This window comes from Pelecanus crispus, chromosome Z (genome assembly GCF_030463565.1).
Source record: "Pelecanus crispus isolate bPelCri1 chromosome Z, bPelCri1.pri, whole genome shotgun sequence".
In the NCBI taxonomy this organism is placed as follows: Eukaryota; Metazoa; Chordata; class Aves; order Pelecaniformes; family Pelecanidae; genus Pelecanus; species Pelecanus crispus.
Window position 1 is genome coordinate 84,717,020 of NC_134676.1, and position 23,236 is coordinate 84,740,255.

The window sequence follows — 23,236 nt, forward strand, 5'->3', positions numbered from 1 at the left end:
GTAACGTCTCTTGCTTTTTGGATTCTACTTACACAGTCCTAAGGGCTCCTGAAATGACAGAAATAAAGTGCTGATTTACATAATACACATAATAATCTGGAAGGGAAAGCAGCTTCTCTTTTGATGATCTCCCTCACCTTCTTTTCCTCTTTACCCATTACAGACCTGGACTATCTGAGAACGTCCCCTAGAAGGAATTCTACTTTGTAATGTAAGCTTCCACCGAAAAAATTAAAGAACTAATCTTTTGAAGCTTCCCATTTTATTCATCATGCCACACATTGCATCCAGTATGACAGATATCCTTGTTTGCGCTATGCTGTATTGCATTTACTCTTTAGACAGTCGGCGAGGCCGGAGCACAAACTGAGATTACTTTACTGAGATCTAAGTAAAGTATTTTACTTCAATCAGCACTGTCCCCCTCACGTTGCACACTATACACATGTTAATTAAAATGTTAGTCTTTTACTTGTCACCTTACTCCTCAGAACTACCGCATGCCCCTGGATGAACTGTACATCCACCAACTGAAACCAGCCCAACTCTCCAACACTGGTTAAGCTGCACGAGAGGCTAACCAGGAACTACGGAGGTCTTATTTGTTATTTGCTTCAAAACTCAAAGTCCCCCACAGCCCAGGAAGTCTTTCACAAAAGAAATAAAGTAATTTTGGAGTTCAGATTCATTATCTGGAGCTCATAATGTTGGCCATTGGAACAACTTTTTTCTCCTGCAAGTATATAAAATACACTTTTTCATCATAGAAAAGAGACCTGAATAGTGACAATTTTTAATTGCTTCTCAAAATATTTAGAAAATCAAACCAACAAAACCTCAATGCCCACACAATTTTAGCTCCTGAATTCTCTTCTCAAGTAGCTACAGCACCTCATTGCCTAACACTTTTGCTTCACTTGGATAAGTTTGGAAAAGGCCCTTTCCATCAGTTCAAAGACCACAGGACTTCCACATTTGTAGATGCTGTGCTGGAACTCATCAGCAAGCACCAGAGATGTTAGGTGGCTTGTGAACCCTTGAGAACTGATGTTCTAGGGCTGGTGGACCAGGCTCAGGCACATGCCACTGCAGCGCATTTTCCAGGCTGTAGGTGAGCTGGACTCTGTCCAGTCTAGTGGGTAGCTGAAACAACAAAACGTTGGGCTTCATCTCAAATTCAGCTCCAAAAGCACTGCTTTTTCACAAGAGATCGAATGACATGTGACCAATTCAGATGCAAGTATCTTTTGTTTGTATAAACATGAACTTTATATTAGAGCTGTCAAACTGCAATACAGTATAATTCTTATTTCTGGGCAAGTTAAACTGATATGTCCTTCAATGTCCCTGAGGGGGAAGCTGTCCAATAAAAAATTTTTGATTCTTGGTAGATTGTTCTCCCAGCAAAAGTTCATTTTGGAGCTCTGCAATTCTTCCAAACAGGGACTTCAATTCAACATAACTGCACTTTTGTACTCAACTTTCTAGATCCACTTGTACACAAACAGGAGTTTTTCTTAATGAAAAGCTATCAAAGCTTAAATTTACATTTCTTGCTTGCCATGTTTTGTACAAGTTAAACTGTGATGTCCTTTTATTATAAGATTCTATTAAATACATGCCTTTGTCTCCAGAAGAGCGCATGTCACCTGCATATTATTCAGTTAATACTGTAAAAAAGCAGACTTCAGTAAACAAACCATATGGAAAAATCCATATTTTATGCAGTAAGATGACTCCCTGTTTTAGATGGGAAAGAAACACCTGTGTACAGTCAAAAACATCATGCTTTTCTGTTTTTAATCTTTGAAAATCCAGCTTGTAGGAAAGAAAAAAAATCAGAAAGACCATCAGTCATTGTAGAATGACTCTTGCTTTCTTACTCAGAGCTGCCATGGGCTCTTACAAGGAACTACCATTGATGCAATTGCTTTTCAGAGTAGATGCAGGCCAAGAAGCATATGACAGACCCACCTGTCCCCTGAAAAACTTATTGCACTTCATGAGGATTAACTCTCAAGGGACATCTGATAGCATGGGGCTAGCTCCCTGCAAGCCCTGTTGGAGATACTTCTACCATGGCTACAGAAAGCATGCATTGCTTCGGTATATGTCCAGAGACACAAATAATTTCCTAGTTTTGTTTCTTCAGCAGTTTTCTCAACAAAAGGAACCATGTGGCAGGCTAAATATAGATTTGCATTTAACATTTACCTGTCACTGATCAGTCCATAAAGTTATATAAACTGACAGAAAGCCAGCTCCAGCGTTGGCTAGACCATGAACTGATTTTAAGCAAATCGCTAACTTGACTCTGAACTTGGTACTACATGAATTTCTGCATTGTTCAAATTATCCAAACTGAACTAGAATCACAAAGACTACTAAAAATGTTTTGGATCATTTAAAAATTTAATAGGAGATTTCAATTCCATTTCTATTTTTAAAAGTCATGTTCACAAACCACAACTTCACAAGGTTCAACCAAGTTTAACGCCGTTGTGAAAGCAGAGATATTCTTTGAATATTTCATAGGCTATTATGGTTCTCCCCTACTGCTGGCCATGCCTGTCCATTACAGATCTAAGTCCCTACAGCCAGAAAAGGCCTTTATTTTTTGGGAAGACAAGACAGCCAGTTCATGACTCTGGGGGGCAGTGCCACTCATGCAGACGCTAATGTCACTAATGTTGTTCCAAGCTCCCTGCCAGCCAGCTGCTTGCAACAGAGCAGTCAGTCTGACCTTTGGCCAGGAGGAGGAATGGCTCAATAGCATGAGAAGCTGCCTTATCTAATGGATTAAGTACAGGACCCAAGCCAAATGCCAGCTTTGACAAGGACTTGCTCTGTCGGCCTTAGCTGAGTCAGTTAACCTTTCTTAGTTTTCCATCTTTAAAATGGAAATGATAATTCCTCTTTAACAGCGCTGCTGCAAACATGTCACCACAGACTGATACCATGAATGCGTGAGATATCTTACCAGGTGATTCAGTGTAGTGCCACAATCATGTTAAACTCATTTCCACAGAATATTTACAGAAAAAAAATATGATGTTAATAATCACAAGTCATCCTTTCACGCATATTTAATTCTAAATTCTATGATTAACCAAAACCGTCTTTTAAGTCCTAATTTTGCCGTTAGTATCCTAAACCTGCTACTTTCTTAAAAAAACAGTAGCTTTGCAGTACATGATATTGGACTTATGTCTACAGGCGACCTATACAATAGGATCAGGTGAGATTTTATCTGCCGTAGAATACTGCCCATCTAGTAGATTTCTGTACTTTGTGAAGATAATTCAAGTGTATATTGAAATCTGGATGCACTAATTGACAGAGCAAATTACTTCTGGAACCATATTTCCAAAGGGCCTCTGAATTTATTCCTTCAATTTTTACATGCATGGGCTTCCATACCTTTGTGAATTTAACGTTTGTGTACATTACTCTGACATTTCCTAGCATTTGAAGAACAATTTCAAAGACTATTTTTGCATATGTGGTATTAGGACATTTTAGTAGAACAGATTTTAGAAAACTCATTTACATTCTGCACATTTAGCCATCTTGGTATCTTTATCCTACTTTCAAGCACTTTAATGAAAATTTTAACATGGAATTTTCTTAGAAGAGAGGCTGAATTCCAGGCATAAAACTGAAAAAGAAGAAAAAAAAAAACCTGCCTCATTTTCTATGCTTAGTTCCTGTTCTTCAGAGGAGGAGAAGCCTGAAAAGCTTTTGACGGTAAACCTAAATATCACCTAGCTCTTTAATAAAATCTGTCTGGTATACCAGGTTCTGAAATCATGGTACCCAAAAAACCCACAGACGATTAATAATGAGGTCAGAAATACAAATAAATTTACTTCTAATGAAGACTGGAGACACAGTAATCAAAGTGTTAAAAATTCATTTCATGCACATCTCATTTGCCTCTTAGCTGATATTTATCACATAATTCTGTGAGAAAGTAGAGGCCTAAGATGCTCCAGATAAATGTCTCAATTAATTGTACAGAGGTAGCCCTCTTTGAGCTGAACCAGAGCTGTGAGCTCTTTATTAAAAGCACTATTCTGTAGCCTGTAACCTTGTTCCTTGACTCCTCTCTAGTTTCCAATTTAAACAAGTCCCCATGCGGCCCACTCTAAAGGGCTTTGTCTCCCTGTCATTGTTAAGAGAGCCGAGGCATCCTGGAAGTGTGAAATCAGACCTCATGAGCTGAACGGTTCCCCAGGGAACGCCGGACCGCGCAGAAGGTCAAAGTCATGGGCTGGACCATCTGAAAGTGTCTGATCGCCGGTCTGTGACACAGCGAGTGGGGTGGGGGCAGGGGGAGAGGGGAGCCAGGGGGCTAGAATTGAACACGTCTTAATTAAAGCCCAACGACAGCAAAATAAACTGTTTTCTAGGCAGGCCGTCACACAGAGCTTGGATTTTGCTCTGCTAATGAATCTGAGTGGCTAACTATTATTCCTTAAAATAACAGGACTTTCACTGAAGTTGACCAAACCTGTGGCACATCTTTTCCCACCCTGCTTGCTTCTTGTCAATAATAAGGCACAGGTTTTGAATTGTATATCGTGGTACAAGGAAAAGGAGGAATGCATCTGCCCCAGTAGAGGAGACGCAAGCACTGCCTGCAAAGCCAGCAGCCTTCCACCACGACCCACCTATACCTAACTCTGCTGCAGATGGAACATGCTTAGCTGACTATTGCCTAAACTGGCACCATGTCATGGTGAAGGGTCCACTGCTTTCCAAAACTCATATGGGTGAGGTGAACAGAATATGTATTAATTTCAGAGGCCAACTGGCACGATGAGTCCATCACACTTTACGTTTTACTGCACCATCAGAATATTTCTTCATGTAAAAGGACGTCACTGTAGGCACACAGGCTGCTATGCCAGGGCTCCACAAGCAGCTGAACCCTTGAGAAGGTCTGCCTGTCTTCCAGAGGAACCACAAGCAAGCAAAGACATGGCAAAAGGGGAAAATAAAACTTCTTTTAGTTGAGTATTTCAGGAGAAAGCAGCCTTGAACTGAATAGCTAAAACACAATGGAAGATTTAAATCTTCTCAGGAAGAGATGGAAAAAGTAAACACCACACTCAATGTCTTTCCATTTGTTAGATTACAGTTTCAAAAAAACATATTAAAAAATATGTATTTTCCAGGAAGGGGTATTTGCTGTGACCACTATTTCCAACAGAACATAATTTAGCATTGGTGGAAGCCCTAAAACTGTGTTTTGACTATGGCAAGATGCTCTTTTTTCTGGGGAAAACATGCTCACAGATACGGCAATTCTCTCAAAGGCCCCAGTCCTGGAAGACACCCTATTTTTCAGCTCTCCCCGAAATCAAAGTGAGCTTTCAAGCACCAGCGCAGAATGTCTCAAACCCTCAGTGGTCCTCCCTTTCCTAGACTTCCCTGCAAGCAGGCTGAGTGAGAAGACTCACTTTGTTCTTTTCTGGGTTATTTTTAAAACCCTTCTACGGCACATTCAAGTGGCACCCCATTTTCAAACTGGTAGTGCCCCCTTACTCCCCTGCCCACAACTTCACCGAAGTTTCAGCCCACCCTGGCATCTTGTTCAATGCATGTGTATGTGGGGGGGGTGTAAACTGAAGCCTGAACCACCCCCCTTAATCTCTCTCTTCTTTGTAAAACATCTGTACTAACCTTAGCGATTTGAAGTGCACTGTCCAACACTGGGCTATTGAGACTGGAGAAAAAACTGCCCTTGACTATCAACAGTTTATTAGGGGCTTAACTGAAGTGACCTACTGTAGTAGCATTCAGCTGAACAAGGCTATGGGCTTTCTGTGGAAAGGAGAAGAATTGAGGGTTTCATTAAAAAGTAATTTGTGCTTTTTACGCATTCATTCAACGGGAGTCTCAATTGCTCTTTATTCACACAGAGTTAATACAGTAGTACAATGCTGCTCAATGAATGTATGGTAACAAAAGAAAAATTTCACATTTTGAAAGGAAAAAAAAAATCCTTGCAACCGTAGTAAGATTGATGACTACTTAAAAGATTACTGAAATCTTTTTCCGTCTATGCTTATGCTTAATGATGGAATATTAAGGATTTTTAAAATCCATTCAGCCCAAACTAATAAATTTTGATTTATTACTTCACATGAAAAGATGCCTGAAAGTGAAATGGGATATGTTCAGCAGACAGGAAACAGAGCAAATCACACAGGTACTATACAGGTGTTTCAGCTACTTTTCAGACTCCGGGGAGGGCAAAAGATTAACTCTGAAAAAACAATATTGTAAGAAGAGCAAACTAGTCCTTACCTTTTACTAACACAAGCAATCCTTAGTCGTGTAAGCTACACCACTGATGACAGCACTCTCCACATTGACTAATACGTATACGTATTGCTAAGTGCTAAAGGTGGAGGGTCAAGTTTTATACAATTTTTGCAAACATGATTTATTGATAATCACCAAATAACTACTATGAGTTATTTCTAAATATTACTATTCAAAGTTTAATCTGAAATGAATGATCTGTACATACCCATAAGTTACTAAAAATAGCTATAAATTACTATGATAGTTAACAAAACCCCTTTGTCCTCTTTTCAAAATAACAGATATTTTTGTCCAAAACATACAATGATTTCTGTAATGTCTGGAATGCACAGCCATCTAACAAAACATATCTGCCGTATAAATGTTTTTTCTTGCTAATGAATAAAATATGCGGGACATAGGAAGGTATTCAGTGTTCTTCCCTGCCTTCCTGACTGTGACTCTAAACACAATGTCTGAAAATTTTTGGTAGCTCTGTACATCTTTAATTGAATCAAATGTATTTCCAAAAAATTTGTTCAACCAGCACAAATGACATGTTGATCTGGAAAAGTCGAAGACTGAACGAGGTCAGGGACTGAATTATCCCATTTGCCCCTGAATAACTTAATCTCTCTCTCTGTTCAGACCACATTGGATTATAAGGTCAAAGCAGAGTGAGGAATCTTTAGAAGCATTTCTCCAACCTCCCTGAAAACAGAATCTGTTATTTTGTGTGCCACAAACTGGATGATCAGTTTCAGCAATAAAATGTTTGCTCCGTTACCTTGTCTGGGAAAAAAAAAAAAATACTGGTACTATGCTAATTTACAAAAAACTATTAAAAAGTGAGTATGTTGCTATCTATCTACATCTGCTTCTGTAACAGAACATTTATGTCCAAATTGCAGTTAAACCAGCTAGATTAGCATAGCTTCGGGTTTTTTTCTTTCTTTTTTTTTTTTCTTTTTTTTTTTTTAAAGCAGAGATGGCTATTTTCTGACACGGAAGCAGCTCGTTTTGCTCCATTCAACCTGTGCAGTGTGAAGGTGATTGTACTTACAGCAGATAACTTGGACATTTCTGGAGAAATATGGTCAGTATGGCTGAAATACTTTTTCTTTATTTTGAAAAGCAAAAGGTTAAATTATCCATTCAGCTTGTAACACATAAAATAGAAAATAAAAAAAGATTTTCTTAATTCCCTTCTTAAACAGATAAGCAGTAGTTACAGGAAACTGCATTTATTTGAAATGTCTGAAACCAACAGCAGCCTTGATAAATATCTGGCAGATATTAAGCTGTTCTTTTGGCAACAACTTTAAAGTAGTATCTAAGTCTAGCACCTTTCATTTGTCTTGTCCTCAGGAATTCAGCTTTAATTCGGATAATTTTGTATATTTTTATCTACTAGAAAAAGAATTCTTTTCTATGTATTTTTTCCAGGACCTCTGATGGCGAAAAATGTATATTTCACCCTTCTGAAAAATAACCTACATAGGGCTCTTCTAGCATTAGAATGACTTAATGCCTTGCTTACAAAAGTTTTGTTTGTTTGTCTGCGGATATTTTCCTGAACGAGTGGAAGGTGAGACTGTGCGAACAGACAATAATCTTCAGATAAACTTCTGTTTTAACCATTTTTTTCACTTCTAAAAAGGCCTAGTCTTACTACAGTATTTACTGTCACAAAAACTAAATGAATCCTTGCCTGTGACATCAGCTGCCATCAATGCTTCTGCCCTGATGACCTTCACCTGAAGAAATCCCACATCCTTTATGTTATGGAACATCGTCATTGGACTCTAAAAAATAATAATAAAAAAAATTTTTGGATTGCAAAAAAGACAAACCAAAAGCAGTATTAATAGTCTACTCCTTACCCCAGATATAAATTAGTGTAATCCTAACATACTCATACTTTTAAATATTATTTTCCGAAGAATGTACAGTTGTCAGTGTTTCTTTCAGTATTTTGCAACTACAACTTACCAATGAAAAATGCAAAGGAAAAATTAGAATATGAATGATTAAATACAACACTAATTCTACTGAATTAATCCCCTAACAGTACATGAACAATTGCTCATTAAAATTTTAAATTATAGCAGTGTAATAACAAAACTAATATAAACAATAAAACACTTCCTCTCCCTGAATGCTTTTGTGAGATCCATGTTCACATTTTCCCTTTGATGGCTCCAATAATATTCTGAACAGTGACTCAGGGCCAATACTGTTTTTGTTGTAGGTGCCCATTATATGCAACCTTGCATACAGCATATATGCATATATAAGCCTGCATATAGCTTGCAAATAACAGGCAAAAACAATCAAAAGAGGATGATAACAACTTAATAATTTTCATAATAATCACGTGCAAAAAAGATAAAAAATGAATTAAAAGATGGTTCCAATTCCATTGCAGAAAGCTCTTATTAAAAATCATTATTTTTTTAACATGAATTTCTGCAATATCTACATATATTAAAAAGAGGGAAAAAATTACAGAGTAGACTAACACTTGCATTTGTTCATCCAACAGAGTTTTAGAAAGCTGCTTGGAAATTGTGTTCCGTTGCCGCGCTTTTTTCAAATAACTAAAAGTAACAAACTGGGAGTATTGCACCAGTTAGGTGTGATATGCCAAAAGTCTCAAGCTCTAACTTTCAATATAATTTAAAAGTTGCAGCATTTCAAATGATAGAACATCGAATGCAACTTTGAATCTGCAATCAATTAATAACAAACCTCGCATTATCATTCAGTTTTTCGATAACCTAAGGGAGGAACTCCAAAAGAGGAGACTAAAATTGGATTTTCAAATCCATGTTAAATCATATATATATATATGTGGCCTGATTTTTGGTTGGTTTTGCAAATCTTGCTCCTAAATACTAGCACACACCTTTATTTAGAAGTATTTTAAAATCTGGACTAATGCATTTAATGCCTGTGGCCTTTTCTAAAACTTTAATGTAGTGCAGGTGAAATCTTTTCCACTGTTTATGATAATATCCACATTTCTAGAAAACGCAAACGTCAGGTAAAACACCAAGTCAACAATCCTTTAATTTATTATCAAGGCAAAACTGACTGTTAAGGAAAAGCAGAATAAATAACATCACTGATCTGAAAACAACAGGTGCTGCTTAAATGAAATATTAAATGTCAGCTTGCAAAAACTACAGTATGTTTGTGCATAGATAACCCATCCACTAAAATGTTAGACTTATAATATGCATCCCTGTCTTTTTATTTGTAAGACAATTCTAACAGTTAATTCACACTCTGACATCAATTTCACAAGCCCCAACTGACCATTTACTGTGTACAGTGAAGGTCTGACCTTGGTATACTGAACTGAGGAATCCAGTTAAGTGTAGTACCCCACATGCTACATGCATACAAATACATGCATGCATGCTATCACAGGACAATGGTTAATTAATGTTTATAATGTTTAATATGTTTAATATCAGAAATATGGCTTAAAAATACTGATAGTCAACTTTAATCGGTCAACTCAACCCCCTGCTTATGTGCTTACAAGCTGAGGGTGGCGGAGACGGTGCTACAGATAGCACTGTTATAATTCAAAAGCATGTTGGCACCATCCCTCATTTATTACAGTAACGATCAAGGTTTGGAAGCTTCTTATCAGAACTAGTACCACAACAGAGATAATTCTGCTCTAATAACATGATGGAAGTGGAAGGATTTACAAAAATGTTTCCACATTTTACCCGTTTCCCAATGACCAAAACAAACACCAAGCTGCAGAAAGAAAACAAAGCAAAAAACAGAGAGCAAGCCAGGCAACTGCCCCACTTCTTGCAATGCCGTACAGTCCCCTTTTTCCAAATTTCATCATGGTAATCTCAGTCGGCAAAAAGGCACCAGTGCTGTATTTCACTTTGCTACCTTTGTTAGCACCCCACAGAATAATTATTTTTGAACTTTTAGTTCCAGCAAGTCAGCTGGCTTAGATTCACTTACTGCACATCGTGACTGCGGAGACTGCTGAAAATGTATACAATGCCATGGCAGAGACTCTGGAGAAGCAAATGTCTTTAATACATTACTTTAAATACATAACTTTAAGTAATGATTTATCAGATGATATTCTGTTCTGTTATTTATGATTATTGTTGAAGGCCTCAAACCCGCATGGTTTCTGAGGCCTGAAATTTCCATAGCAGAGGAACCCGTGATTTGCTGTGAATCTTTTCAGCCCTCAATAGATGGGAAAAGATTGAAATGCTCTGGATATGAGTCCTCTTTATTTTTTTAATGAAAGGCTGTATAATATATTTTCTGTATGGCTGCAGCAGCTGTCAGGGAGAGCATCTCAGTTCAGCTCTATTATGGGAGAAGCAATACCCCATCCTATGGCATCAAGATACACTGAGGGGCCAGTCCTGATTGACAGCTTGTCACCATGACGTCTTATTCCATCTCTGTTATGGAGAAAATTAATGTCACACCACCAGCCTTATGACTCGCTGTCATCTTAGAACTGCTCACCTTTTATCAATGCTCTAAATAACATTTCAAGCCCATCGTCTCACGGTGGACAATCTGGTCAAGGGACATTAAATCGGATGACTGTGAAATGTCATAATAAAAATGGAATGCTAACAACTTCTTCTCTAAACTAGCTCCTCTGGTTTTTAAAATGTGACAAGGGGGACTGCAGGTTCAGCACACCCGCTCTGAAAAGGTCATACAATCTCTCTTGGTCTGTACCCGTTAATGCGCCCCCCTCCTCACCCCAAAAGGAATTAATCTTTTCAGACAATTGTGGTAAAATAATGGTTCAAACAGTAATGCCTGTTTAATTTGTAAGGCTCTGATGTTCAGCTACAAATGGTTAAATGACAGTAATAGAGTCATTTTCAAAGGCTATTTGATCTGATGGCAAGGTCAGCTCATTAACTGTTTTTGGCTGCAGAAAGGGTGCAAAATACATTTCTCAAATGGAAGCTGGATTTTTTAAGAGTATGAAAAATAAACCCCAAAATCCAGGCATTCAATGGGGAACAGTACATCTTGCTAATTGCATACTCTTTCCTTTTATCAGTTCCGAAGTAGAGATATGAATACCAAAGACAAATCAAACATCAATGAAAATAAACTATTTGAATTTCGTTCATCCTTGTCATTTCATTCTTCTGCTGTCCACTGGTCATTTTAATAAAAACAGTAAAATTTATCAAAAAGGTATATTGATGCTACGATTTTCAAAAACACGTAATGAGAAATTCATGCCTCTGCAATATGAACATCCTCCCAAAATATAAATGTTTTCAAATGCATACAGTAATGTAAATATAAGAACAGACACACATCCATGCATATGTAAGAAACAGAAATAAATAGATCAATCTTACATCACATAATTATGCTTTACACCGGGGACAAAAAATTGGAATTTAGGAAAACCGATTCATAATACACAGTCGTAACATGTTTCCGTTTCTATACTGCTACTAAATTATCAAAACGATCAGTATCAGTTGACTGACATCATCACATACAATAATCCACAGAAATGCAGTACTGTTGCACTTGGTAGCAAGAAGTGTGTTACCTCGAAAACGTATCCATAAGAAATTTATTGCATTTGTAAAGATATATTCTAACAACCATAGACTGTGTTGGTGGATTTCAAAATGTGCAATAACTCTCTTAATTGTAATTATTTTTCGAAGATTGTGCACAATACTTTAGTTCTCAGTTGGTTTAGGAATATTATGTTTAGCCTCACTAAGTCACCTCTATTAAACTGTGTTTATGATAACACTATTGGTGTATGAGTTGTACAAGCATTAGCAGACAGCTGATTCAGTGGAGATAGCCAGAATAAATTTGCTGAAGCGCACATCCTGCTAATCTGTTTGAAGAATATTGTACAGCATTAGTACTAGCACTTCATGTTATCTGCACAGCCTGATAAGGTACATCTTTATTAAATTCAGTTATTGAAAGCATGTCAGTCATGGAATAGGAATATTTTAAAATCTAAAAAAAAAAATTAAGCGGCTCTTTGTTAGTCAGAGCTTGGTTTAATGGCTGAGTGTCTAGAGAAGCCTTTCTAAACACCTGGCAGCATTGTACAATAAAAGCTTTGTAATTTTAAGTGGAAATAGCTTCCCCCCCCGCCCTTTCTCCATGTGTAGTGAGACAGTTACTTTAGTGATTTAGGTATTAGCAAATGCTGGAGTAAGAGCTCCCCTCTCTGTTGCTTTGATAAAACTACACAGATTCTGTGTAATGTGAGGATGCTGGGAAATGAAAATAATTTGCTTCAGAATATTTTGAAATGAAAATATTGTTTAAAACAATTATTTTGATGATACAAAATACTGCTCCAGCCTCTAATGTGCAGACAAAAAATAAGTTTTCTTGCCCTTTTGTAGATGCTCAAAAACAAGCTGAAAACTATTGGCACCTCAGACCGTTTGGCATAAACACTCACCAGAAACTGTACAGTCACTGAGTGACCCCTTACTTATTTTGTGCTTGGTAAAAATTATCTGCAAGGCAGTAAAGTTAACTTCTTTATGTCACATGATCATATCAAATAGCTGAATTGCTATGTAAAAAATGCCTTACTGTATAAAGAGGATTTGTAGCCTTCTTGATGTTACCTGTACCACCTGTGATAATAATTAGTAACTAGTTTAAATGATCGTCATTGGCTGAGTCCAATAAGGAGATAAAGGATATATTTAGGTGTGTCATCGTGCCGTGTGTCCTCCCCTCCCCCCCCCCGTACATATTATCTATGTAAGCAAAAGTTTTGCAAACAAAGGGCAAAAGAGAAGTACTCCATACATATCTCTTCAGTATCTCCTCTCGCTCCTTCTGGTCCTCCAAGGAGTTGACGGAGAGGTCAGAGATAGTGACAGCAGCTGAAGCTGTGAGAGTGACCAGCAGCACCAGGCATCCCTCTCCCTCCTCCAGCGGCATCTCCAACTTGTGGGTTTGTTCCTTACTCAGGGTTGACAGGTCAACCTGGCACCTAGAAAGAAACATTCTCCATCAGCATGTGGTATTCTTCACATCAAACAAGAGCACATTGGCTAACTTGCATTCAGCTGGATGAAAAAACAAATCAATAGAAATTCCTTCGCAGCTTCTGGAAGGATTTCTCTTCAGCTTCAACCCATGCCACTTACTTGAGTTTTTTTTTTATTTTTCAAAGCTACAACGTGTTATGCATGTGAACAATAAATATTAAAAAGAACATAAAGACACTAGAAACAAGGTTAGCTAACGTGCCTTACTTGAATGCAGTCAAAAAGAATTTAAAAACTCCAGTTTCAGATGCAAATTGTACTTTTTAATTACAACCCTTGTACAAAAACAAAACACAAGTTTTGATGTGAACATTTTTGATACCATTCACCTAACAACAGTAAAAATCCTCTCTTTAAAAAAAATAATCTGTGTGGACTTAATTGTGATGGAGTTAACATGACTGAGCACAGAAAAACACGACTTGAGCACCACCCAACAGGCTCGGCTCTCTTGCAGTAAGCTGTGTGTGGCTCAGGATTAAAGCTTCATGCAGGCATCCAGGATAAAATTTGATGCCACAACCCCCTATATAATAAGATGTCTCATGTTGTAATGAGCAGGGACCGCTTATAACTGCGCAAAGTGGCTGAAGCCAATCCACCCTCCTTGATCCCCTTCGGAATAAGCCTGGGTGTACCATACACTGAACTAATGAAGAACGGCTCCATACGTGCCAGCCAGCAGAAATAGCTTTGCAATGTCTTTAAAAATAAAAAGTAGAGCATGGAAGGAAAAACAGTATCACTGCTAACAAAGAGCTGACCATATTCTTGTTTTAATTAAAACAAGAATACCTTAGGGTTAGCAATTAGTTTGTGCACAGCTTAGAAGTTTTTATATTTTAATTTGTGTAATTCACAAGTTTCAGCTTTCTTAGACTGCAACTCTGAGCATGCCTAGAAATTCAACGCCTGCATCAAATGTAATGTCAGCTTGCACTGCATGGGCATTTCTGTGAAAAAGCACTATTTGGAATACTTCTACTTATAGCATCCCCCAGTAATGTTTTGCTAATTCATTACTCTAAATAAAAACAATAACAATATTGAAATAAAGTAAAAGAATATATTCTATATATCATTAAGTCACCGAATACTCTACTTTTAATAGTGATTATTTAATGTGACAAGCACATGTTCTGTATGCCACTCTCACTAAACAAAACATCTAGCAAACTCTTTCATAAAACGTCAATTGATTTTGAAGAGAAAGATAATGTGGTGATCGCAGGGCCAATAAACTGAGAAAAAGGTGTCAGACAGGAATAAATAGGCATTTAAGGACAGGATATAGCCAATTATGAGAATAAATGTGGCCTCATAAAATGGGTGCTGTGCTATCACAGGCAGATTAGATTTGCTACAAGGAAATTTCCTTTTAATTTTTTTTAAACATTTACTGTCTGTTCTGCAGCTGTCAAAATTAAACTACAGCAAAGCTCATACAGTAACAAGGTTCAATTATTTTACAATGAGAAAAATTTCTAGATGACATAGTATTCTGAGCTTAATGTTTACTTTCTATCTTGAACTCTTTCAGTGACAAGGAGTGAGAAATGAAATTAACAACAGTAAGGAAGGACTAAAGGTGTTGCTCTCAGTGCAGGCTGATGGTCAATACAAGTTTCGTCCATGTACACAGGCTGTCAAATTTTTATTTAGGCTGCAGTGAGGAGTATAAAGCCCTTCTTAAGATAACAAATATGGTAATCAAGCATTCAAAGCTGGATTAGGTTAAGATGCCCCTTGTCTTAAATATTCTTTGATAGTTTATTTCAAAACAGATACTCCTCAAAAATATGTCTCTGCAACAATATTGTGATTTTAACCAATAATCACTGAAAGCACCAGTCTAAACTCTCTTTAAGTCAGTAAAAGAATCAGAAAGTCATTATGATACAAGTAATGCAGAAATAATCCACCGCTCACTCAAAAACAGGCAACAAAACCTACCCCCACTGGAACAAAAAAACCCCTACATGCATCAGAAAACTGCAATGACTGTAAAATTACAGGGGTTACTTCAAAGCTACAAGCTCCAAGTTCTCCAATTGTTGAAGCTACAGCACTTTTGCAACATTAGTAGTCCATGCTACTTTTTATTTAGGCTAAAAGAAGCAACTGACAATTCGATTTTACCCGTGCTCCTTTCCTACAGCTATAAAATATTCCTAATAGCACCACATCTAGAACAGATTACGTGACAAATATGTCTCTGTTGTCTGCTTGATAGATCTCCATGAACAGCCCATCACCAGCTTGTTATTTCCTAAAATCACACAAAGGGTAGGGAGTGATCTGGAAGCTTCTTCCAGTGAAAGCCTTAATCATTTTACAGGAAAAATATCCTCTGAAGGACCCTCAGATAATTTGATAAAAACCTTGGGTTATTCCATTAAGGAATGTCACCACAGCGTTTTATGGAAATCTAGGTTAAGAGCATCTCTGTGCACACACTGTCAGGTGAAAGCACATTTCTCATCCTGTGCCAGGTCCCCTCCTCTGGCCTCGCAGGAGGTGTGGCTCACATGTGTCTGACTCGAAGGTGCTGGGGCTCAAGCAGCATTCAGCATGAGGCAAGTGCATTGGCAGCATGTGCACTTCAGTCGAAAGACGAGACTTTCCAAACTTACAGACACTATAAGAAAAATTGTGATTTTTTTTCCATTAATAGTTGAGTTTTTCACAAAAAAAACCCCCAACTTTGTTTGCTCTCACACCAAATCTTCCTGCAAAAAAAAAATTTTGTTGGATCTACTTTGTCCTCACCAGATCTTTGCATGGGACCAAAACAGTGAAGGAAGCCTGGTTTTATTAAGGCATTACCTAAGCACTAACCCTATCCTAGAATAACCTCTACAGACATCAGTAGGAAACCCACAAAAGTCCTTTTTGGATTAGATTTCCTTACAAGCACTGAAGTTAACAAAATACTTCTAAAGACAAATAGCTTTGGAAAGTTCAAGTTGACAATGCCCTTTTACATTTTACTGAGAGTATATACAAGTATTCCAAGCTTTAAAGCAATGCTGACTTCTACATTAGTTAAGACATTCTCTTAAAAGACATTTGTCACCTACAACTGTTTCCATGGAGAACAAAGATGTTTTGAGGATGAAGGTGAACTTGAATGTTACCAGAAAGTGGTACAAAACGAGCATTGTGGTGGTAGAAATTTTTGTCTTGCATTCTCAAATGGAGGACCATGAAAAATTACAGCCATTTTGAGAAGGCCATAAGTTGCATAAGACTGGTGGCTGTCACACCGAAAGCAGGAGATAACAGTCATTTCAGACAATTCAGTTTCTTATGGAATTATTATTTACATGCTGCTGCTGAAAAAAAAGTTCTCCACCTGTGAAGGGGTCAGCCTGAAGAATTACAGCAGAAATAGCCATTAACTCCATAGACAGATTTTCAAGCATGGCTATAAATCACACTTCAGGGAATTTTAGATTTAGGGCAGTTGGAATATTTTGCATTACTCCGCTGCTCCACGCTGTATGGTCCCTTCAGTGCACACCTGTGTCAGCACCAAAAGTGGTGGGTAGGGGCACTGGAACGATCCTGCTGGCTGGCTGGCTGACCCCTCAGAAGAGGCACAGAGGCACGTCCCCCCAAATCAGCTCTGCACATGAACATTATCATGCACTGGGTGGATCTGGACTTCCAGGCCTTGAGACATCAGAAGGGAGAAAAACCACGCAAGTGCCTCGAGCTCATGTGCCAAAGAATCACAGGTAAGTTGCTGCAGAAACAGGGTACAGCTCCCATGGAGGACGATTGGAAGATTCAAGGGGAATCCACCACTTCTCTGAAACTGTGTTCAGTGTGTTAATTGCCCATACTGTTAGAAATACATTTCTGATTTTTTTTTAATTTGAATATATCTGGCCTTTGGTTCTTTTTATGCCTTTCTTTACTCAGTTGAAAAAGCCTTTAGTGCCCCGTATTTTCTTCTAGTGAAGGTACTCGTATACCATAATCATATCTCTTCTTGATCTTCCTTTTGATATGTTAAACACCTTCAGCTCCCTATACATTTCCTTGGAACGCATCTCTTACAGCCCTCAAATGACTTTTTGTAACTTTTCTGATCCAGTGAAATTCTCCTGCATCCTTTTTAAAGTCTGGAAGCCAGAACTATATGTAGTATTTTATTACCAGCATGTCTAAGAGGTAAAAATCACCTCCCCTCTCTAGTTCTAACAGAACCTGGAATGTAAGACCGCTTTGGCACCCTGGTGAAATATCCTTGCTAATGAATGAATTACAAAGGTAACGACATGACATAGAAGGCCTCTTAAAAGCCAGGTGGCCAGGCAAGGGAGAGACAGCAGATAGCGAGATCATTTTCTCACATGACAAAATAAAGCATAAAAGAGGAATTGGCACAATCCTAAGTGATAGGGACAGAAAAGCACCACTTGGCTACAACCCAGGCAACTTAATTATCATCATGACTTGTTCAGGAAGACAGCCTTTCAACTCCACTGTGATCCAGGTCTATGCTGCTCCAAAGGATGCCAAGGAGAGGAAACTGTGCGATTCTGCAATTAGAACTGAGCTGGACACACATCAGAAGCAGCAAGGCATGAACTGCTACAATCTGTGAGTCTCCATATCCTTTATCAGCAGAGTACAATGTTCCAGTAAAACCAAGAAACAAATGGAGAGGGGAAATTCTGCAAAGCACCGAGAGAAAACGACACGGCTCAAAAAGACAGGACTGCAGTAGCGTGAAGTTCTTGGAAGAACCAGCGCGCGGCATTTTTAAGTGTAAAGATAATGAGAAAAAAATAAAATGACAGGCGCCACACGATGCTTGTGATAGGTGGTGGGTAGAGGTGATAGACTGAAAACCAGGAAAGCTCCCGAAGGACTTGGAGACTGTAACTCAGCTAAGTAGGGCACTGACTGAGGGGGAGTGCAGTGGCAAGCTCGGGAAGCTGGAGAGGATCCCTGGGAAGCTGGGAGGGCACTGCCGTGCTGCAGAGCTCAACAGGGCCTGGGAAATGGTGCTGTCAGCTGCCATGCAGCAACATGCGGAAAGCAGGGAAGAGCCCTGCAGTTTGGGGTAAGGCAGTGTTGGTAACAGAAATACGAGAGCTGCATGAGATACAGGACAACCTCACCTCTCACTGAGCAATACCTGAATGAGGACAAGTGTTTGTTGCTTGCTGAAAGAAATAGGGTCCGTGCCACAAAATCCTGCTGATGGATTTTGAAATGACCGATTAACATTTTTCTAAGCATACTCTTCACAATAAAAATACAGATATACTTTTGAAATTGCGTAGACAGAAAAAAGTACTTGCAGGCGTTTTATGATGTGATATTTCCCACGTTGTCCCTGCGGCATAGCCATACACTACAGACATGCGCTGTTAGTGCTGTCACCAGTGCGATTTCTTTGCAACAAAATTAACGCTTTCCTCTGCTAAACTCATCTATTGCTTTGATGAGCATTATGTCTTCCTACATGGTTCTCCCCTCATTATTTGGTCCAAGCAACTTTGCAAGAGCTTTCACACAGCTCCAACCCGTGCCTTCCAGAAGTTCTCACAAACCCCTATCTACACCCCTAACCACTTTTTACACTTACTGGCATGCTCCTCATATCTAGGCAGCCATTCCACTTTTCCTTCTCCCTTCCTCTTATTTTGCCACTCTTACTTCATGTAGTGGAGTACATTTCCATATGCAGGAGACAGAGGGTCAGAAGAAGGATCCATAAACATAATCCAGCGTGTGTGCAGCATTCTGTATTTCAGAATACACTGGGGAATACGACCAATTTTGCAACAGTATGTGACAATAACAACTGTCAGTAAGAGTTGTAAATACTAAAATATCTGGTAAGAGAAAGTTACTGAAGATTTGTGAGTCAAACTGAACCTTTTTTGGCTTTCTAGCAGAATAGCAGTGCCTCTGCATTGATAAAAGAAGTTAAAATGTGCAGAGATAGTAATAAATAAGGTGTGGAATACCTGAAGACCAAATTTTGAGATGCAGTATTTACATCTAACTCCCTCTGCCAACAATCAGAAATGGAGACAGCTCAGCACATCTCAGGATTTGTCAAGGGCAGGCCTGCCAGTAGCATTTTTGGATTTCAACGCTTCAGGCAAATCCTTCATTTTATGTAGAGAAATGCATCTGCAATAATTTAACTTTAGTCATCGTGTATAATCAACAAACTATTATACACACAGGCTGTTGGTTGTGTGCTTGTCTGTGTTTGCACAGAATTGCTGTGTAATTCACATGTGCCTACAGTTCAAAACTCAAATTACAATAGCATATTGACCATTGTGTTTAAACTTTGAAAATAATATATTCTTCTGAAGTTACTTCAACATGCAGAAATTTGCAAACCACAATGAGAAAAAAATATTTGAAAGACCAGCATAATAAAGTACTATTTACAATTCCAGAGGAACCCATTTTGTTTCTATTGAGTTTTGCAAAACTGAGAAAACTTCAAGATTCATCAATTTCAACATTAATAGGCTTTCACACCTACTATTCAAAACCTCTTTCTTGAGCAATAATATGTAATAAAGAAAATTCCCAGTATTTTAATATAAATCACAGTCTCCACAACATCTCTAGGAAAAAATCTGGGAAGAAATGTTGGCAGTAGCATATTTAGTGCCCTTCACTAACTTTATATGCATGTTGGAGTACCCATACACAGGTTTACAGCACCACTCAGTTCTCTCTGATAACATTCAGTCTCCCACAGTGAAACTACATAAATTTCAGTGGAAAAAAATAAAAATGAAAGAGACATAAATATTTTATATAAAAATCCCACTTCAGTTTAGGACTTTGAGTAGTGCTTTCAAATTAATAATGCAGCAGCATAGGTCGCATATTGCTTGTATTTATGTGCACCCAAAAAACCCTCTATGGCTTCATTACTATGAAAAAACTAAACAGACAAGACATAGCAGATTAGGTGTTGAAAACCTAAATACTTAATTTTCAATATTTTAACTTTTGTATTCCATAACATTCATTATATGCGGTGTACCCATACACACACACACTCAAAACTGATCTGAACTTTCATGACAATTATGCAGAGATTATGGGACATTGCAGTTTTCTACAGGTAAAAATTAATACATAGCTTTAATGAATATACTATACACAAGGTCTTTTGTTCTTAATTTGCATCAGATGGGGAAAAAGATAGTAGCATCTATAAATACTGATGAAAATAGATAAAGATGAAGTCAACAGTAATTTCCTGGCACAAAATATGAGTAAAAGTCAATGTCATTTTAAAGATAAACACGCATTTTTCATACCAATAAATAATGCCATAAATCCTGCCCTACTGGATTGCAAATAACTTCAGCTGAATAAAACTGCATGACATGGGATTTACTTATCCTGTATGTTCGCAGAAACAACTTGTTCTCTGACAGCACTCATTCTTGGCAATTTATTGCAGCTGTCAGCAGCCAATTTGTTCAGATTACTGCTATGCATAAAGGTGTAACAATCATGAGGATTTATTAGCTGATTATCGTAAAGGTGACAGGATCGCCTTCGAAAATGCAGATGATAAGAAAGTTAAATAATTACATGAAGATTAAAATCATTTCACCTTCGTTTTGATCTTAGTATTACCTACATAAACTTACTGCCGTATATGTTTTTAATCATGGTATATTGACTCAATACAGAAGAGATATTATTTACTCATAGGAAAAACATGTGAATATTAAATGTACTCAAACTGAACAATACGCACACATACATATATATTTCTACTTATCAGATCAAGCAACGACTGACTGATACTGCTCACACAAGTTCACATTGTTATTTGAACACAAGAAGGCTGCCCTGTGGCTTCCAAAAAGCACCACTTCCCTGGTGCTTTCCAAAAAAAGAACTTCTAGACCTCATGTCTTTAGTCCTGGATTTTTTTTTTTTTTAAATGATATTCAGAATAATTCCAGAATTTAATCTCCTGCATGATGAAAATCAATTCTGGTCAAGCCCAGTGTTTCCTCATATATGTCAGCGTATGTTTGGAAATATATTTTCCTCAAAGCTTTTGCATGAGGTCTTTTTCCAGGCTTTTGAAATAAAAAAGAAACATTGAAACGGTTTTAGGATTTCGGTTTTTTAGGGTATTCTAAGATGGAGGTTCGCAAGGTGCTACATACTTTAAACTGTCATGGAGAATGCATACAACTGAGACTCAAATGAATGTTACAAACACATAATGCTCAAAGTTAGGAATGGAACTCAATCAGTCAGCATCTCATTTCAGGAACCACCATGCTGAACATGCCTGGGTACCAAGATGAAACCAGAGCTTTACGCGATTTCTGTGACAGACATATCTTTCTCCTTCTCTGAATTAGGATGCCATGCTGTCACTCTCACCCTCTCAATACCTTCCTCCCTCTACAAGCCACCCCTTCCATTATATCCTCCTCCTGTCAGGCCACCCTGAAGCCAGAATCTCACTTCCATGTCTTCAGCATTCTCGAACATCTCTCCTTCACCTTCCTGCCCTCAAAAAAGGATCAGAAGCCCAAGCCCTCGCAGTCCAAGCACACATACCATCACCGCTTTGTCACATTCTCAGCTGCATCCTGGCCCTTAACATGCTCCAGCCTAATGACTATGATGATACACACAGAGCCCACAGAATTCTATGTTCCTGATTTCCAGCTTCTTTGGAACAAAAGAACAAAACAACTTCAGCAACACTGAAGTGTAGCTGAGACAGATCATCATTCCAGGAGAAGTTACAACATTCTGCTTTGGAATAAAAATTGCAAGTTACAGAGTTTAGCACAGAAGGAATACTTCAACTCAAGGGAGCTTTCCCACGCTGTTTTCCAGGAGGGACCTGGAGTTTGTCCTTTCAACCTTCCACCCAGCGACCCTGTTCTCCCACTTCCAGTTCAGTTTGGAAATGCTGAACCAGTTTTAGGGATGGTACTCTTCAAAGATTCCCTGGCAAAGCAGCTTGATAATGCCTATTTTGCACAGGAAATTCTGCTGACCTTGAAGTGTGCTCTGCAAACAGATGAATGTGGAGGACACAAAAAAACCAACACTGGTCAGAACTGCTCCTTAAATAACATTTTATTCTGTTTTCTAAATTTGGTCTGCTGTTTCCCTCAACAAGTAGGGTCTCTTCAATCTCAATCTCTTCTCCCTACCCATACTTTGGCCAGGCAGGCTGTCTTCAAGAAATATTTTTTTTCATTGGCATTTAATAAAAATATGCCTATATAATACAACAGCTGCTGCTTCCCACTCAAGAAGGTGGGAAGATCACAGTAAGATGAAAGGGACTACTCTCCATCACTGAGCAGTGCTAGAATACTACCAGGAAGTCTTTTGTTTCCCTCCCACAGCCTCATTATCACTTTTCCTGGAACGTGAATAAAAACACTCAATTTATTACATGTGCCTTGAGAGTCACAGAGCACGACTCAGTGCGCTTTACAAAATTAATATACATTCAGCATAACACACACACACACAGAGCAAGTCTGTAGTGTCTGTATCAAAGTGTTTACAGCTTTTAGAGGCAGCCTCGAAAGGAGGAACTGGGAAAGAGAGGCAAATGTAAAGTGGAGCTGTCAGGTGTCGCTGATTTTTATCCACAGTGACTGGAAAAGAGTACCAGGGAGGGGGAATATTAAGACCTATTTTTGTATTCAGATTGAGCTTGACAAATGACAAAGTTTTTCACGGAAATCTTTGTGGAGAGGAAGTTGTTTGCAGGTTGCATTACCCAGAGATAAGGTACCAACAGAAGGTGAAATGAGTGTCTGAAAGGACAAACTGAA

General features: G+C 38.3%; 1 protein-coding gene across 2 annotated transcripts in view; it reads right to left on the reverse strand.

The window, feature by feature from the left end:
- MCTP1 (multiple C2 and transmembrane domain containing 1) overlaps positions 1-23,236 on the reverse strand; it is a 292,133-nt gene that overhangs the window by 101,742 nt on the left and 167,155 nt on the right. For both annotated transcript variants that reach the window (XM_075725893.1, XM_075725894.1), the window contains exons 9-10: positions 13,156-13,342; positions 8,027-8,120 (exon numbers count right to left, since the gene is read on the reverse strand). In XM_075725893.1, coding sequence (XP_075582008.1) covers positions 8,027-8,120; positions 13,156-13,342 — 281 coding nt within the window. The remainder of the gene's footprint in view (positions 1-8,026; positions 8,121-13,155; positions 13,343-23,236) is intronic.